Genomic DNA, 20688 nt, shown 5'->3' with positions numbered 1-20688 from the left:
CTATATACTACATTGCATAGTATGATAGCATAATACTTTAAATTAGAACATAAATGTATATAATATATAAATTATACCATATATATAAATCAATAATATATATTAAATTGTTACTTATTAAATTCTTTATTATATACTAACTTATACTATAATATAAGATATAACTATATACTACATTGTATAGTATGATAGCATAATATTTTAAATGAGAACATAAATGTATATAATATATAAATTATACCATATATATAAATCAATAATATATATTAAATTGTTACTTATTAAATTCTTTATTATATACTAACTTATACTATAATATATATACTACATTTTATATATCTATAACTATATACTACATTGTATAGTATGATAGCATAATACTTTAAATGAGAACATAAATGTATATAATATATAAATTATACCATATATATAAATCAATAATATATATTAAATTGTTACTTATTAAATTCTTTATTATATACTAACTTATACTATAATATGTATACTACATTTTATATATCTATAACTATATACTACATTGTATAGTATGATAACATAATATTTTAAATGAGAACATAAATGTATATAATATATAAATTATACCATATATATAAATCAATAATATATATTAAATTGTTACTTATTAAATTCTTTATTATATACTAACTTATACTATAATATATATACTACATTTTATATATCTATAACTATATACTACATTGTATAGTATGATAGCATAATACTTTAAATGAGAACATAAATGTATATAATATATAAATTATACCATATATATAAATCAATAATATATATTAAATTGTTACTTATTAAATTCTTTATTATATACTAACTTATACTATAATATGTATACTACATTTTATATATCTATAACTATATACTACATTGTATAGTATGATAACATAATATTTTAAATGAGAACATAAATGTATATAATATATAAATTATACCATATATATAAATCAATAATATATATTAAATTGTTACATATTAAATTCTTTATTATATACTAACTTATACTATAATATATATACTACATTTTATATATCTATAACTATATACTACATTGTATAGTATGATAACATAATATTTTAAATGAGAACATAAATGTATATAATATATAAATTATACCACATATATAAATCAATAATATATATTAAATTGTTACTTATTAAATTCTTTATTATATACTAACTTATAATATAATATATATACTACATTATATATATATATATATTTATAACTATATACTACATTGTATAGTATGATAGCATAATACTTTAAATGAGAACATAAATGTATATAAAATATATATTATACCATATATATAAATCAATAATATATATTAAATTGTTACTTATTAAATTCTTTATTATATACTAACTTATACTATAATATATATACTACATTTTATATATCTATAACTATATACTACTTATTAAATCATCAATAAACACCATAAGCTCATAAACTATTCACAAAATTCACAAACAATAATCACAATTATTTCAAGAATAAGCATAAAATCACAACAACATGTATAAACATATTGCTAAACTTTAGAAATATAACAAGCACTCACAAAAAAACCAATAATCTAATTGTCAATAATATTATATAACATCCTAATATATAACATAAACATTTATAATATATTATTAAATTGAAAAACGTTCGAACGTTCTGTGTATTTAAGGCCAAAACCGAACGTCGAAACGACATTTCCAATACGAATCGTCTACTCCCTTGCATGCCGCCACGCCTCCTTCACCGCCGCCGTCAACTCCGCCACAACCGTCACTAAAGGTAGGCATTCATCTTTTATTCAAGTAACATATATTTTATTAAGATTTGGATTGAGTTTTGTTTAAAACCGGATAAGTGGTTGCCGGATATTCGTTGTCATTTTCCGGCCACCACGGCTAGTCATTGGCCGAATAGTCACCGTAGAAATGTTTCTTGAAGTGTATACTTCATTTCCACGGTGACATTTCGGTATTTAGGACCGTGTAGAGAAATTTTTGAGATTTCAATAATGGCTGAGTCGACTCAGCCATTCTGCGTCGAAACGTTCGAACGTTTCACCAAGACGTTCGAACGTACGACGTTTAAATTACAGAGATGTTACGGCTTCCACGTTCGAACGTTTAATTATAACATCCGAACGTAATGATTTTCTACATTATTCATGCTTCGACGTTCGGACGTTCATATTTATGTTCACACGTAAAACAAATACGTTGGAACGTATTTGTTTTAACGTCCGAACGTACGTCAGCCAATATTTATTTACTGCTTATGTTCGAACGTACATTGTTACATTCGAACGTATTTGTTTTACGTTCGAATGTAAATATATTGACATTATTTTACGTGCGAACGTATAAATAAACATCCGAACGTTTTATCTTTAACGTTCGAACGTTACGGCAGAGCATCTTAAAATTAATACAAAAAAATGCATTATTGTAAATAATTTTTTTTTCCCTTTTCTATCTTCAGGATATGGCTCTTCCACTGCATACTAGGAAACGAGGGAGGGAAGGAGCCACGTCGGACACTGCCCGTATCGGAGCTCGTACTGTTATGGTAGAGCGAGAGGTCTTAATTAATGAGTTCGACGAACTCTGTTGGCAGCAGACGAACCTGAGAGATGTTTTCCTCAGTAGAGGCTGGGGAAATATCTGCACATTGAGGGGGAAGGTATACCCCTCAATGGTTCAAGAATTCTATATGGGGATGTGTGACATGCCTCAGGATGCATCCTCTCACACCGTGACTGTACGCGGTGTTTCAATTGAGGTATCAGCAGATGTCATCGGCGAGCACCTTGGGATTCGTCGAGGAGTGGAGACATTTGCACACTCGACACCCCGTGAGGATGTAGGCACTTCTACATCATCTACTGGCCGGGGATGTGAGCCAGCATCAGCCAGAGATGCAGGCCAGTCAGAGGCTGAGGATACTGGCGTCGAGGCTCGGGATGATGATCGAGACGAGGATTTCTACATCCTCACCGGGAGGGATCGCATGCAGATCGAGCGGAAGAACGCCTTCAACCAGAACCATCTGCTGCATTTCTTCCGCATGTTGCACCTTATTGTTGCAACAAATGTCGATCCTGTGGCTCATAAAACCACATTTAGTCGGCTTCGGGCACAATTTTTTATACGAGTGGCACTTGGAGATCCTATAGATTTGCCATTGCACATCTTTCAGAGGATCCGTTACGAGGCGAGCATCGTCTCCACGGATAATCTCCCATATGGTGTCCTCATCAGCCGACTATTACTTGCACGGGGAGTGCCGACCCAGCTAGAGGAGCGGGTCAAAGATCAGATGAGCCCCCTCGACATGACCACGCATCGACGTAGCATTGGACAGGCGAGGGGACGTCAGCCACCCCCTGTAGAGGATCTAGTTCCTCCGACGCAGCCTGAGCCAGGTCATGTCAGGAGTAGTAGTCAGCATACGCCGAGTACATCTGCAGGAGATGTGCGGCTTGCTTGGGTTGATGCGGTCATCTCACAGCTGACTGCGCATATCGATCATAAGATCGATCGATCGCTCGAGGCTATATCGGCATCTGTTGCCGAACTCACCCATCGTGTAACTATCCTCAACGACAAGGTTGATACCTTGACTGAGGAGGTACGGAGTTCGACTTTTGCGGATAACGTTATCATCTGACTGTTGTTTACTACATTCTATCAAATTTTATATTTTATTTTTAATATTTGTAACGAAAAATATTATTGAATATTTCTATCGTTTTTTAATTTCAATTTTTAATCTTCTTTGATGTTATATTTTTCAACTTTAATACTAAATCACTGCATTTCAAATATATATAAATCAATAATATATATTTATATATTACAAAGTGTGTATATATAAATATATACAATTCAATTTTTTAGACTTGTTCGCAAATTATGCACAATAAAAACTACATAATTTTTAAATTAAAGTCATTTAATTTAAATTTACAATGAACGTTCGAATGTTATTACTTAACGTTCGAACATTGGTGCAAACATTTTACGTTCGAACGTAAAATTAATAACATTCGAACGGTTGCGCCAAAACATTTTACGTTCAAACGTAAACAGACATAATGTTCGAACGTATATGTAACGTTCGAATGCATATTTCCCATACGTTGGAACGTAAAAAAATCTCATTCTATCTTTAGTGACGGTTTCCAAAAACTGTCACAGAAAATACCTTTTAGTGACGGTCTAGGGACTGTCACAATTTCCTAACCGTCACTAAAAAGCAATTGTGTTGTAGTGAAGGGTGCTGCTAGCGGGACGCCGTACTATATTTAAAATTTCTCCTTTTTTTTTTATATTTTCTATTTAATATTTTTTAATATTTTTAATTATTAAAAAAAATAAAAAAGTATACAACTTTACTAATAATTATTTTCTTCACCATTAAATAAAGAAATAAATTAAAATAATCAAGCGATAAGTTCAAAGACATTCACTAACATTTTCATAGGAAGAATGTTTAGTTTAGAAAAGAGTTCTCGCAGATCTCTACTTTTGAAATTGATGTGTTTGTTGTATATAGAATTGTAGAATTTTTTTATTTTAAAATAAATTTAACATATAACAATGAGTTAGGTCAATCTATGATATTTATTTTTATGAGATCTCTTTTAATAAATACGTAGACGTCACGATCGAATGCATTTAACACGGAAAATTCATGTTAACAATAAGGTTATGCAATGCTAAACATCAACACTATAAGAAAAATGAGTATTTATGACAAAAATGATTATTTGTGATGAGAATAGATTCAGATTTAGATACTGATGTGTGATTTTACTTTCACACAGATCTCTCACATGAACAATTTGTGGGCACTCTTCTTGTTAGAGGTATCTATGTGTAGACCCGCGAAAGTACATGCTTCTTAACCATTTACATAAAAGAAATTAAGAATCTAATAACTATTGAATTCGTAATGCGAAAAATAATTATTGAAATTGTACTAAAATTCATGTACTGTTTGATTTTGGACTTTTGTATAATACTTCTATTTCTGAGTTCTCAAATGATTCAGCTTTGGCACCGTAAAAACTAAATACCGAACCATTTGAAAATTACACGTTTTTATAATTCAAGATCTTGTTTTTCAACTATCGTAAAATTGCTTCAGAAATTTTAAGAAACCCATAATTAAGTAGCTCCATCAATTTCTCGCTAGATAATTAACAGCTGGATTAACACGCATTAATATGCCATATGTCAACCTTTAATTGGCTTGTGTGGATATTGATGCCATATATCACGCAATCAAAGGCTGACATGTGGCCCTATATTAATTTTCTAAGGAGAAATTGATGGAGGTACCTAATTGTGAGTTTCTTCATGATTTTCATGAATCAATTTTGAGTGAGGGGAAAACTAAGATATCGAATTCTAAAAATGTGAAAACAAATACTGATTTTACATTGAACTCTAAAAGAAATGTTAACGACAGGGATATAGGTTATTTAAACACGAACCCGCACATGATCAATTCACAGGAACTGTTCATGTGAGAGGGATCCATGTAGAACTGTTCATTTGCAAAACAAATGAAAGATCTAATAACTATTGAATAGGTAATGCCAAAAATAATTATTGAAGTTGTGGGATTCATATGTACCGTTTGATTTTGAACTTGTTCAAAATACTTCTATCGCCGAGTTCTCATGAAATGGTTGAGTTTTACCTTAGCACCTGAAAAGATGAATACTACCATTTGAAAATTACACAGTGAGTATCGAAAGGAGAAAAAGTGGCCTCACTGTTTTAGTATGCTATAATCTATATATACGAGGAAATAAATAAATAAAAAAACTCAAAACAGAAGAAATGTAAAAAAAACCTTTTTCTTATAGACTTACTTGCTTAATGATTATAAGAAGTAGATCGCCCCCACTACTCCTGTAGATTGCCCTTTATTTAAATACAGCTCAGACGACTTTAATAATCCCAGCAAATGTTGCCTTCACAGATACGTGTGGACTAAGTCAGAGTCAACGTAGATCATGACCGTGCGACCTACTCTTTAGTCTCTTACCGTGAAAATGCCGCAGCATCTGTGAGTCATTTGGATTTAATATAAATAATTAAATATAACATTTTCGATATTTTTGAATAAGTTATAATAATCTCATATATATATATATATATATTTAAATTGCATCTGCTATTAGGAATTACTACTGTTAATATTAAACAGTACCACGCAACCAATTTCTTGTCCATCTTAACAATTAAATTCTAAACAATTTTGTTTAAATTGAAAAATGTAAGTAGTTTTAGATTAAATGATATAGCAAAAGCCATTTGGAATTTGTATGCAAGAGAGTTAACATGTTAAAATAAGGTCTCCATTAGATCATGCATGCACAGTAAAGACAAAATACATATGAGTTAATTAAAGTGATTAATCTCTATATTTGGTGAATATTCTACATGTTAAAATACATGTAAAAATAAGGCTTGATATACTAGCTAGGACTCTGTAAATGATTTCCCTACAAAAACTACTATTTCTTTTCTTTTCCCTCACTTTTACTCTTTTAAAATCCTAGATATATATATATGTCTCTCTCTTTATGAAGATCACATACCACCCCCAAACGCAGTAGATTATAGTTTTATCTCTTATTTTGTAAAGTAATCTATGCCTCGATCTAATACTAGAAATATGTAATAAGAAATATATTTTAAAATTAAAAAATAATTTTTATATTTTTTGAAAAAATAAAAATAAAGCTAGCCACTAGGGTGTGGCCAAGTCAAGCCGCCAGCAACCTTTATAAGTCTATGTAATAAAAGTCATGACTTATTTATGTAGGGAAAAATTCTACAAGCTGCTCGCTGGCTATGGCAATGAATTTTTGTCATTGTACATGATCATTCAATTATTGGTTGTTTCGATATTTGGAGTTGACCCAAAGTCTATGGTCGATCATTAGCAACCTCTGGATGTCAAAGGAGTCCTTACCTTAGGGTGAGTTCGTAGTTCTTACGGGATGGTGACGATGGGCCGGGGTTGGTCCATAGATTTTCCTTTTTGCTCTAGTTGTATGAGTACTATCTCCCAATATCTCATGCAATATGAAGAAGAATCAAGCATGTGTGGTACATGTGTCCACCACATTATTATTCAATATGACTCAGAGAGAGACCAAGCGAATCAAGGAGGAGGTTTTTTTACGTATAATCTCTATGTGACGAAGGATGACTTTGTTTTCTTTTATTTCATATTATTTTCCTTATAATAATTTGTCTTCTAATTTCCACTATATTTAATTTACTAATAATAGAAGACTGTTACCAGAATATCCATCATTCTAAACTTACGAAACAGCTTAATCATGTTGAGACACTCGTGGCCAAATAATGAAAAAATGCTAAATAAAAATATAATGAAAAATACGTGTAATAAATAATAAGCTCAATTTACAAACTTTAATAGTCCCGGCCGGTTTCGTTTGGTTACTTAATTCCTCTCAACTCATCTCAACTCATTATTATAATTTTTTCAAATTTCAATATAAAATTTAATAAACAATTTAATTTTTTCAAATTTTAAAATAATAATAATATTAAAAAATAATATTCTAATAATATTTTATCATCTCATCTCAACTCAATTCAACTCACCTCAATATCTAAATACAATCTTAATTGCCACGGGTGGGTGGGTTTCCCAAACGTTGGCCCCCAGGTCATTAAAATCCTTGCAAAAAGCTGAAAAAATGCATTTACACAGCTGGTCTTTATTCAGGCCATTAAATACTTATCCACTTTTATTTATAGAACATTAAAAGGTTATAATATTATTAAAGTTATAATCTTTTATTACTTTAACAGTTTGTCACCAATCACCATAATGTAAATGAGCCAGTGATTGGGCCAATATATACCATCCTCAAACGCAGCACTAATAAATATGAAAAAATAAGTTTTATATTTTATTTTTACAAAATCAAGCTAGCCAGTAAGGTGTGGCCAAGTCAAGCCGCCGGCCACCACTATAAGTCTATGTTAGAAAAGTCGTGCATTAATATTTATGTAGGGAAAAATTCTACAAGCTAGCTATGATAAGGAATTTTTGTCATTATACATTTAATTATTGGTTGTTTAAATATTTAGGGTTGACCCAAAGCTGGACGCCGAAGGGTTTCGGTTGATCTCTTGCGTAGTTCCTACGGGCTGGAGGTAATAGGGTCGGTCCATGAATTTTTTTTCTTTTTGTCCTATTTTTACAGTAGAGTAAAAATTTAAAAATCTAACTTCCAATTTAACTTTGCTCTGGAATTGGAATTGGAGGTGTCATCAGGCCAACTCCACCTCTGATTTTGCCCTCCGACCCTGACTCCAACTTTTATATTGTACATATTTTATAAAAATATATGTATTTATCAATATATTAATCATATACACTAGTATAGTTATATAGTTATATAACTAGAACTTATATAATTAAATTCAATAATCTACTAGTATAAGCTAATTATTATAAAATAGTATACTTATAATATAATATAAATTGACTAATAATAATTTAGTATATATAAACATCATAGTATTACTACAATGTAACACTAATGTATAATAACATCTAATATTAATGTGTAATAACATGTAATAATAATGCATAGTAATTAATGTCTAATAACATGTAACACTACTGTATAACCACTAATGTATAATTTATAATAATATGTAATACTAATGCATAATAACTAATGTATAATAACATGTAATAGTAATGTATAGTCACTAATGTATAATAACATGTAACACTAGTTCAAAACAACATGTAATACTAATGTATAATAACATATAATATTAATATATAATAACTAATTTATAGTAACACTACTATAATACACATATAATACTAAGTTTAGTGTATAATTAAGTTAGAAACTAATATAATAACATGTAATACTTTAGTAGAATGACATGCAATTAAACAATATAACACAAGTCTATAATAGGAATAAGTTAGACACTAGTATAGAATAGTATAATGAGTTAATAACATGTAATAATATAGTATAATATTACCTAATTAGACACTAGTTAAATAGTAATTATTAATAATCTATACTAACAATTAAATTTAGTAATTAAAAAATTATAAAAATTATAAATAAAAACATTTGTGGTTAAAACAAAGATTAAAATTAATTTAGCATTTGGTTTAGTTTAGGGTTTAACAAAAAAAAGCCCAACATATGGTTTAGGTGCCGTTTGGATAGTGAGTTGAGATAAAAGTTGAAAGTTGAATAAAATATTCTTAGAATATTATTATTATTTTAAAATTTGAAAAAATTGAATTATTTATTATATTTTATATAAAAATTTATGAAAGTTATAATGAAGAGATGAAATAGTTATTGTATCCAAATGAGACCTTCGGGGAAAGAAAGACGCTTTAGAAGCAAAAACAATAAATCATTTCCTTACAAAAGTTACTATTTCTTTTCTTTTCCCTCACTTAATTCCTTCATACTAATTAACCACATTTACACTTTTATTTATAGAACATTAAGAGGTTATAATAGTATTGAAGTTATAATCTTTTACTCTTTTAACAGTTTCTCACCATAGTGAGCCAGTGACTGGGCCATCCTAGATCTCTGATCACAGACCAATACACCATCCTCAAACGCAGTAGATTATAGTTTTTTTTTCTCTTCTTTTGTAAATTTCTCTATGCTTCGATTCGATACTAGGATATGGAATAAGAAATATATTTTAATATTATAAAATAAGTTTTATATATTTTCTTAAAAAAAATAAGCTAGCAAGTAAGGTATCGCCAAGTCAAGCTGCCGACCCCACTCTCTGATCGCCCAATTCTAGTTCATAAGTTTATTTCCAGTTTTTTTGTACATTTTTTGGTAATAGTAACAAGTTGTTCTAATATGTTGCTTGTCGGCATTTTTCGAACGCCATGCGCCTCTCCAATGGTCTCTCCAGCCGCCAATCTGTCAGGTGGAGGAAGAAAATTGTCCAAATGAGTGACGTGTATGGCTTACATGCAGCTTATAGTGCGCAAAGGCCTCATGCGCCTCCGCATCAGAAGGGATTTCCAGCCGCCACCCGTGGCACCCCTATGGTCAGCTGCCTTTGATCTTTCAGATTTGCATGCTCCTTTTTTGCTCAGTGCCTACACGCGCCACTTCTGTCGGTGGCGGTCTTTAACTGGTGTATCGGGTCATCTTTTAGTTGCTATTCGCCTATGTTTCTGCTTTTCCTAACCAGCGATCAAGATGATATGACCATGATAGTCTCTTACAGTTGGACCAAATCAACAAAATGCAGCGCACCCTTTCTCGACTACGGTGTTTAGCCGTAGGTTTATAGTTTGTCCACTAGACTATGTATTAAAACTGCTTTTGAACAGCATCATCTTGTGGGATTAGGTTGGAATCAAGTTTTTGACTTATCTCTCTTTTATTTTATTTTTATTTTGGTGCTATTTTTTGTTTATTTTGAAAAGATTGTCTAGGATTTCCATCTCACTAAATTTTGTATCTTTGTAATTATATAATTTATTTATGCAATGCTTAACTTGCTTAAAAAATAAAAAAGAAAAGAAAAAAGAAAGCTGTTGGCCCCACTATAAGTCTAGGTTAGAAAAGTCATCATGTGTTGTTCATGTAGGGGAAAATTCTACAAGCTAGCTATGACAAAGGAATTTTGTCATTATTACATTCAAGTATTGGCTGTCTCGATATTTAGGGTAGATCCAGCAGCTGGAGGACGGCGATGTCTCGTGCGTCCTCCTCTCCAAACTTGTCAAGCTTGTCTACACATTCGATAAGCTCAAAGACGCGAAAGGCTTTAGCATCGTATTCAGTGAGACCGACGCTGATCAGTTCACGTTCGTCTTCGCCAACTGCCTCCAGAGCCAGCTCTCGGTCTCCATGGACGTCAGGTCGGCGATGTACAATCTTGACGGAGCATACAGTAGCCGGGACTACCTTCCCGCTGGGAAGACCATTCTCCCGACGATTTACTTCCTCTTTTCTCTGGTCTATTTCCCTCTCGCCGGCCTTTGGGTCTCCGTTCTGTACAAGAAGCGGTTGACAATGTTCGGTATTCATTTCTTCATGCTTGCCGTTCTGATCCTCAAATTTTTGAATCTGCTCTGCGAAGCCGAGGAAAAATCGTTCATCAAGCGCACCGGTAGCGTGCATGGATGGGACGTGTTGTTCTATATATTCAGTTTCTTGAACGGAATTGCGCTCTTTACTCTCATTGTTCTGCTCGGCACGGGCTGGTCGTTTTTGAAGCCCTATTTGCAGGACAAGGAGAAGAAGGTCTTGATGATTGTGATCTCGCTTCAGGTCGTGGCGAACATTGCTCAAGTCGGTATCGACAAGAGCGGGCCGTTCGGGCAGGATTGGGTCACCTGGAAGCAGGTGTTCTTGCTGGTCGATGTGGTTTGCTGCTGCGCGGTGTTGTTCCCTATCGTGTGGTCGATCAAGAACCTGCGCAAGGAGGCGAGGACCGACGGCAAGGCGACGGCGGTTAATTTGACCTTGTTTAGGCAGTATTTCGTCGTGGTGATTTGCTACATTTGTTTTACCCGCGTGGTGGTGTTTGCACTAGAGACTATCACTTCGTACCGGTATCTTTGGACGATTGTCTTGGCTGCGGAGTTGGCGACGCTGGCGTTCTATGTGTTCACCGGGTACAAGTTCAAACCCGAGGCACACAACCCGTACTTTGTGGTCGATGATGAGGAGGTGGCAGCAGCTGATCAGGCGCTGAAGCTTGAGGATGAGTTCAAATTGTGAGCGTTAACAAGGAAGATTTTTGGAGCTGGAGCAGTAATCAAATTGGGGAGTTGAGGTAGAATGTAACGCCCCAGTCCCGTAGGGATCGAAGAGTTACTCCCTATAACTTAAAACTCAAAATTCATCAATAAATTTATAGACTCCAAAATATAACGTTATCAGAATACTACAAAGTCTCTTAATCAAATCCGCCACTTCTCAGAAATCTTCTATGAGTAATTCATTATGCTTAAATAATCATCTCACCGATACTCCATAATCCTGATCCTTAGCTGGCTATTCAAAAATCATCTGAAAAATAAATGGAGATAAGGGATGAGTTATCAACAACTCAGTAAGCAGAGGGCATATACTAGTGTGTAAACATGAGCATTTTCACAGAGTTCAGAATGCAGAAACAAAACATTTCAGTATCATTATGCAAATCTCAAAAAATACATCTTATCAGAAAATCAGAGCGACTTCTCAAATATTTCATATTCAGAAACCAACTTTTCATATTCAAAGACTCCTTTGGCATAACATGACTAAACATCTTCGTCTTATCATATTATATCAGAGCATCATATCAAAACAGAGACCATGTTTAATCCCCGTGGTAGGGTTGTGCATCCTGCAAAAAGTCAAGCAGAACATAAATCACCGTGTTACCAGAGCGATTGCACTCAGAACAGAAAACCACGATTATATCCCGTGGCGGGCCAGAGGTCACTATTATCTCCCGTGACAGGGCCAGAGGTCACTATTATATCCCGTGACAGAGCTAGAGGTCACTATTATATCCCATGACAGGGTCACGTATCAGAGCAAAACAGAATCAGAATAACCATATCAGAGTGAGAATCAGAGTCAGAAAGTCATGCCAAAGGTTTTTCAGATGCCACATCATAACAGAGTACAAAACAGAACAGAACAGAATCAGATCACAAAACATACTTTATGCACAAAATTTCATATTCGCTCTCTTTTTCAAAGTTCAGAAACAGAATGTAAAAAATAAGCTCATGTCTACACCAGTCATGACAGAAAATACTTTCTTCTTAAAGAGAAACTCATGAGTAATGCAGAACAATTATCCGAGGTTGTTTTCATATTTCTTTTCATAACAAAACATGTACATTTTTCAAAAAGGACCTCAGTTCATTTTATTTTAAATGCAAAGTCTAGCATAGGAACCTCGCTTACCTGGACTTCTTAGCTTTTCAGAATTTTCCTCAAAAATGCTGAACAAATATTAATCGTCACCTATAAAATAATCATGTAACTTCCATAAATTTTCAATTACTCACACATTTCGATATTCAATCCTACGCTTCTAAAATAGCCTATCAAATTCCTCAAAACTTAAAATCCTCATAACCTTAAAATATCATCATTTTCTAAGACCATCAATATTCACTTAATCGAATTCGTACTGAAGAAGAAAAAATTATCGAAAAAGTATTATGATAAATATAGAACTCAATAAAAAATTAATATTCAAAATATCTAAAATACCAACAATATTTTATAAATAAAAAGAATAAACTAGTTACTAAACTTTTCCTAAAATAATTCATGAAAAACTCACCTCTTATGAAAAAAATAGATTTACTTCTTTTAACAAACAATATTATTAAAAATACAATATAATATTTATTGAAACTTAAAACAAGATCCTATTTAAATACAAACTCAACACAAAAAAAAACTTCTCAGACGAAAATTCAAACCGTGAACTTTCCTAATATATATTAGGTTAAAACTAGTAAGTGCCCAAGTTAAAACTTTACTTATAAATATACACACATATATATATATATATATATATATAAATATATATATAAACACCCTAAACGTAAAACAAACAATAAACATACAACAGAATAAAAGAAAAACATGCAGCGGCAGCAGGGACTCACCCAGATGGTGAAGTGCGACGGCGCGGTGTACGACGGGAGGTGGTGCACTCAGTGGCTATGCACTGAATGAGAAAGAGAAAGAGAGAGAGAGAGAGAGAGGGAGAGAGAGAGAGAGAGATGCACGGTGAGAGAGATAACGGAGAGAGAGAGCTTACGAGAGAGTAAACCAACGTTAGAGATAGAAAACAGAGAGGGAGATACCGTGCGGTGGGGCAGCAAGAGGCGAACTTGCGGTGACGGAAAACATCACCGGTGGTTTCTGGAGCCGCAACGTGAAGGAGCTCACGGTGGTTAAAGGTTGCAATGGCTCACGGTAGGAGGAGAAACATCCTCTGTTTTGGGAGTGAAAAACAGAGGCTTGCGGGTTGGCTATCGAAGGCTACACTGGTGGGGGGTCTCGGTGTCGGCGTTGAGGAGGAGCAAGTGACGACTTGACTTCCTTAGGAGGCTGCGTTTTCCAGGAGACGGTTGGGTAAAACAGTGAAGACGCAGGATGGCTTTTGGCCGTGCGCGGGCGAGTCTCTTGCCGTGCGATCCGGTTGCTTAGCGTCTCACGTGGTGCAATGGTTGCCCGCGGTTGCTGACCTCCTTGTATGAGCGGGACGCTCTCACGGTAATGGCATGCTGCTGCGGCTGAGGCTGAGACGGACGCGATGGCGCACAGAGAGGCGTTGAGCCTTGGTGAAGGACGCTAACGGTGGCGTCGGTTTTACGTACGTGGAAAAGGAGGTTGGCGTCGAACTAGGAGGGGCTGCACGATGGTGATCTCTAGAGGCTGGATGCAGTGAGGATACAAGGCAGTTTCGAAGGTCTGGATGAAAGTGTAAAATTATGCTGGTGCTAAGAAAAACCCTATAGAAAGAAAAGAGATAGACGTGCACCGTGTAGTGTCGTGCGTGGGAGAAAAAAAAAAGAAACAAAGAAAAAAAATAAATAAAAAAATAACAATTAAAGTCCAACAATAAAATTATTCATTAAAGCAAAAAGAAGCAAATTTAAAAACAAATATTAATTAATATCACCAAAGCACATCAAAATAAATTTCACAACTTAAAAAATTATAAAATAAATCCAACGAGAAAAATTCGATAAATTTTTAAAACAAGAACAATAATATTTAAATTAATTAAAAAAAATCTTCCACATAAAATAAATAAATACGCTAAAATACGGGATATTACATCCTCCCCCCCTTAAAAAAAATTTCGTCCTCGAAATTTTCTTGGCTAATTGTTGCTACTTCCAAAGGGTTAATCACGCTTCCGGTGCGCACTCTATGGAGTTGAATTCGAGCCTACACTGCTTTGTGTTGATTCCTGCCTCGTGCTGTGAAATCAGTCCTCTGAGGCGGTTTGGGGTCCATACTCCCATCTGGTTGCTTTGGACAATCTTTGACGAGGTGGCTGTGCTTCCCACATCGAAAACACCGTCCAGTTCTGCTTCTGCAATCCTCAAAGTGTACTACGTTACATGACTTGCAGGAGTTATTCCGTTGGTTGTCCTGCACCCATCTCTGGCTTGGGTTGTTCACTAGCTTCATCCTCTTCCATGGTCCTTGATTCTCGTTCGAGGGAAACCCCAACGGCGTCGGCCCCTTCCTCTGCTCCTGAAGTTCAACACTCTTCTTGAGGCCTCGCTCGACTATTGTGGCCTTATCTACTAATTCTGAGAAGTTCTGGATCTGAAAGGCAACCACTCGCACATAAATATTGTTATTCAGTCCCTCCTCAAATTTTCGGGTCTTCTTCTCCTCATCGGGTATAAGATATAAGGCAAAGCGTGATAATTCAATATATCTAGCCGCATACTGGTGCACAGTCATAGTACTCTACACTAAGTCGGCAAAATCCTTGGCCCTAGCATCTCTAATCGATCTTGGGAAGAAACGATAAAAGAAAATCTGCTTGAAGTGGAGCAAGCTAAGCACTCCCCTCCCATCAGCTTCCCTGATGGTTCTCTTTGATATCCACCATCGTTTAGCCTCACCGGTCAGCTTAAAGGCAGAGTACAATACTTTCTGTTTGTTAGTACAATTCAAGACACGGAGTATCTCCTCAATGTCCTGGATCCAATCCTCAGCTAAGGTCGGGTCGCCACGACCATCAAAAGTGGGAGGGTGCATCTGATTGAACTGCTCTATGGTGCATCCGTCCTCTTCATTTCCTGCATTCAAGCCCCCAAGACTTCGAACACGACGTCGAGCAGCCATCCTGGAACGTTTCAAAGGAAGAAAAAAAATAAAGTAATAACTGCGCGAAAAATATAACTACTACTAAGCTATAAATCACGAATCAATAATCTATTACTTGTAGTTCGTAGAATTCTAAACCCCAATTCAAAAATTTATTTCCTAAAGTCCAAAATTTCAAGACCTCATATATCAGAGTCTACGGAACTTCAAACTTGGCCTTTGATCAAGCTTATTTACACCTATAAAATCTAACCCCTAAATCTTATCAAAATCATTTTCTACATTCCATTAAAAACCGAAAGGATCTAAGACCTTAAACATCATGAAGATCGGTTCTTGAAATTTACAAAGTTTAATACCTCAAATTTCCTAGAATATAAGCCTAACAGATTCTAAAACCTTAAATACAAATTTCATCATCTCTTAGTCCTAGGATTTCTACACCTCAAATATGAAGTTTCTTCCTAAACCCACAGATATCTAAACCTCCAAGGTTTATAGTTTCTTCCTTGGACCTCAATTGTTTTATCTCAAGTGCTGCTTCCTCCATTTCCTTAGTCTTGTCGTCGTTCGATCTGGCTCAAGAATAGGATGATGATAATGAGCATGGTTTTACGCAATGTCCTAAGCCTCTCAAATATCCAGAATGTGATCTAAGAACTTGAGAAAGAATCTAAGCATCGTTGACAGATGATGCATCAGATGGATCCGCAGCAGTTTCCTTAAGAGATATCATGTTGTCCTACAAAAGCAACAACATTAAAGTTAATATAAGTAACAAAAATATTATGTGACAATGGAATTAAAAAAATTTAAACTTACATAATTTGCCTCTGCTTTGGGACTGGCCCAAACACCATCACAATTTTTATGTATTTTAGCATACAATTGGGTCAGATCATAGTCAAAGGGACTTTCTTCTTTTTGTAATAGGAAAATCTATATTAGAACTTAAATCAGAAAAGTGTATTATATGTTAATTTTTTACGGGCACTAAAATAATTTACCATTTTGTTAGACAAACGATGGAAAGATCGAGAACCTGCATGATGATTTATCTTTAAATTTGATCTATTTGCTTTATTCACAATACTTTGTTCCGAAAAAAAAATATTAGTCTATATGTTTAATGCATATGTGATATACTATTAAAAAAAAATAGCAGCGATTTTACCTGATAAGCAGGATCTTCAAACATGTCACAAACATTCTCTAATTCGTTTGGTGGAATTGCTTGGAATGGATTTTGGTACACATCTATTGTAGTACTGAACTTCTTATACTGTGCATGGCATCAACCTTTGTAACTCTGAAATGCATTTGACATCAGTTCCTCAATCTTTAATCGATCATCTCTTCGGCCAAAATTAAACTCAAACTCATCCTTTCGAAAATTATAAACAATTAATATAAATACAAAGTAACTTGAAAGTAACATGTTTTATACTTAGTTGCTTGAGGTGTAGCTTATTACCAAACAACGGTTTTTGATGTGGTCTTTCACATCTTGGAAAACTTTAGACCAAGAGGATGTAGCAATCGGTGCATACGTGCAAGTAAGAGTACCAACATAAAAAGCAAGCCACGCTGCCGAATCTCCAGAGTCACCAGTGTGATCATCAGGAATATCAACCTTGATTGTACCTACTTTCCTTACTTTCTCTATGCAGACACCCCTCGTAATGCCTCTACATCGGTGCTTGTTTACAACAGCTATATATACAGTAATTAAAGCATAACTTTTTAATTAAATTAATTTATTTTATAGATATATTACTTAAATTGAGCATAAAATGTGATATTTAATTTGATAAAATACCTTATTCTGGGTCTGGTGATGTTGGCTCATTATTCATGACAAGTGAACCACACGGGAAGTCAGTAATAGATGGGGATGGCACACGTGTTGTTTTACGTTTGGGAGGCATATCTATTTGAAATTGTAACAAATTATTATTCAAACAAACATTATAGATATTTATAAGAATAATACTTACAAAAATTCATATTTGAAATTCATTCACTATCCATTTTGTTGGACCAGTCCCCTTCATCCTCACTTGACACTTCAGTTGATTCATCTTCTTCCGATATCACCCTCAATTACTTCGGGTTGAACATCTTCTCTACGCAATGGGACCATATCATATTGGTTTAGATCAACAAATAGATTGATGCCTACTTCATTTTCTTGATATGCTTCTTTATTTGTTGTAATCATATACATTTCTTGGTACAAATTTTTCCACTACCCGCAATGGGTTTTCGTACTCCGGATCATCCAAATAAAAAACTTGATTTCCTTGGCAAGCGAGAACTAAAGGATCTTCCTCATACCATGTGCAAGATGTATTGACACTCACAAAATAATCATTGTTATACACTCCCAACCTAGGATCTGAGACATCCCACCAATTATATTTAAACAACCAGACCGTATATCCCCCCATGTACTTTAACACCATGATATCTTCCACAATTCTATAAAAGTCAATGTTATCATCCTCATGACTTCCTTCAATTATGACCCCACAATTTTGAGTGTTCATATATCATTCTCTATCAATTATGTGAAATCTATATCCACGCATCAAACATCCTGAGTACTGGATGGCCTGCCTAGAAGGACCACATGCTAGAGCATACAGTTCTGGTGAGATTTCTTCTGAATTTTCACCATATTTCAATGCAACCTATATCAATAAATATTATTGTATAGAAAAAGTGGAGTTTGGTGGTATGAAATTCGTATTATAAAATGGAGCTTAACAGTAATACCATATGTTCAAACCACGAGGCAAATTCCTCTTCGTGCATCATTTCTACATCAGTTACATCATTCGAGCAAAGTAATTGTATATGTTCGCTGCACATGTTCATGTGAATATTTAATTTGTATGAAGTTATACTATATTATTATACATAAACTTAAAGATAATATTGCTTTAGAGGATCATCACTAACCTCAAGTAGTGATCAATCTCTACGCAGTTATTCAAGACATACTATCGAGCTCTTTCAATCTCTTGCCCACATAGATCGTAGCCCCCTTGTGCGCCTATGGGATGCATGATCTGGGAAAATACAGTAAATGTTGATGAGACTCTCATCTCTTATCCACCTTGATAATTTTGGTTTGGTCTTGTAAATCTACTATTAGCCCCACGAAAATACATTGAACAAAAGGTATGCCACTCATCATCAATATATGACTCTGCAATCGAACCTTCTAGACAAACTTTATTTCCCACAGATCGCTTAAGCTTTCCCAAACACCGTTTAATAGGATACATCCATCTATATTGAAGCAGGCCAGCGACTAAAGCCTCACGAGGTAGGTGCACAGCCAAAGTAACCATTAAATCAAAGAATGAAGGTGGGTACAAACTCTCCAATTTGCACAATATTACTGCAATGTCACCTTCCATTTTTAACAATGCATCAACTTTCAACGTTCTACTACAAATGTCTCTGAAAAATCTCCATAATTATGTGAGAGCTGTACGAATATCTCGAGTAAACTTTCCACACACACCAACTAGCAACAAACGCTGCAGAAATACGTGACAGCCGTGACTTTTAAGACCAGTTATCTTCCAATCATGTGTTCGAACACATCTTGTCATGTTTGAAGCATAGCTATTGGGTAATTTGATTTTCATAAACCAATCACTAAATTTTTTTCTCTCATCATTTGAAAGTATATACCATCGGATGGGCATATAAGCTGACGACCCATTATCTTGCAAATGCAACTCCGGTCTTAGCCCCAACTCCTTTAAGTCTTTACGAGAGTTAGCTGTATCTTTTGTCTTCCCTTTTATTGACATCAGAGTGCCCAATATATTTTTACATATATTTTTCTCAATGTGTATAACATTTAGATTGTGGCACAGTGTCAAAGTAGACCAGTATGGCAATTCAAAGAAAATACTTTTTTTGTCCAATTTAACTCCACTGTTTTTCGTTTTCTCTTTCGAATCCTTGTATCTTTCCAAAATCTATTTTCTGAAACATCTCCCAACTGCGCGATAATATCATTTCCAGACAACTTTGGCGATTATGCCCTACGCTGAACCCTTCTATCAAACATTGCTCTATTTGAACGCCATCTATGATCATGTGGTAAACAATAACGATGTCCCATAAAACATAATTTCCTATTATGACTCAACCACTGAGACTACGTATCTTTATTGCAAACAGGGCAAGCCATTTTACCTTTTGTGCTCCACTCAGACAAATTTCCATATGCTGGAAAATAATTTATTGTCCACATCATTGCAGCATGCATCTTGAAGTCCTCTGACGAGGCCGCATCATATATACTGACACCCTGATCCCACAACTCTTTCAACTCTACAATTAGTGGTTACAGATATACATCTAATTCTTTCCATGGTGACCTTGACCCTGGTATCAGTAAAGTTATCATTAAATACGGATCATTCATACACTTCTAAAGTGGTAAGTTATAGAGCATTAATATGACTGGCAGAGTATTATGAGAAGTGCTTATGTTGCCAAATGGATTAAAACCATCCGTTGCTAAACCAAGACGTACATTGCGAGGTTTTTCAGCAAACCATGAATATTCGACGTCAAATTTCTTCCATTGTAAGGAATCTGCAAGATGTGAGAGGAAGTTTTCATTTTGGACTCTTTTTGTGTGATGCCAAGGCATATTTTTGGCAGTCAACCGGGACGTAAACAATCTTTGAAGTCGGGGAATCAATGAAAAATGTCTT

General features: G+C 34.4%; 1 protein-coding gene across 1 annotated transcript; it reads left to right on the top strand.

Annotated features, from left to right (window-relative positions):
• The first annotated feature begins 9996 nt into the window (after positions 1-9996).
• On the top strand, positions 9997-11906 carry LOC121236032 (protein CANDIDATE G-PROTEIN COUPLED RECEPTOR 7-like). The gene is made up of 2 exons (XM_041132559.1): positions 9997-10161; positions 10793-11906. Exons 1-2 carry the CDS (start codon positions 9997-9999, stop codon positions 11846-11848), a joined length of 1221 nt encoding a protein of 406 aa, XP_040988493.1. The 3' UTR covers positions 11849-11906.
• Positions 11907-20688: the final 8782 nt, after the last annotated feature.

The sequence above is a fragment of the Juglans microcarpa x Juglans regia genome, chromosome 1D (genome assembly GCF_004785595.1).
Source record: "Juglans microcarpa x Juglans regia isolate MS1-56 chromosome 1D, Jm3101_v1.0, whole genome shotgun sequence".
Lineage (NCBI taxonomy): Eukaryota > Viridiplantae > Streptophyta > Magnoliopsida > Fagales > Juglandaceae > Juglans > Juglans microcarpa x Juglans regia.
This window is presented reverse-complemented; position numbering and strand designations above follow the sequence as displayed.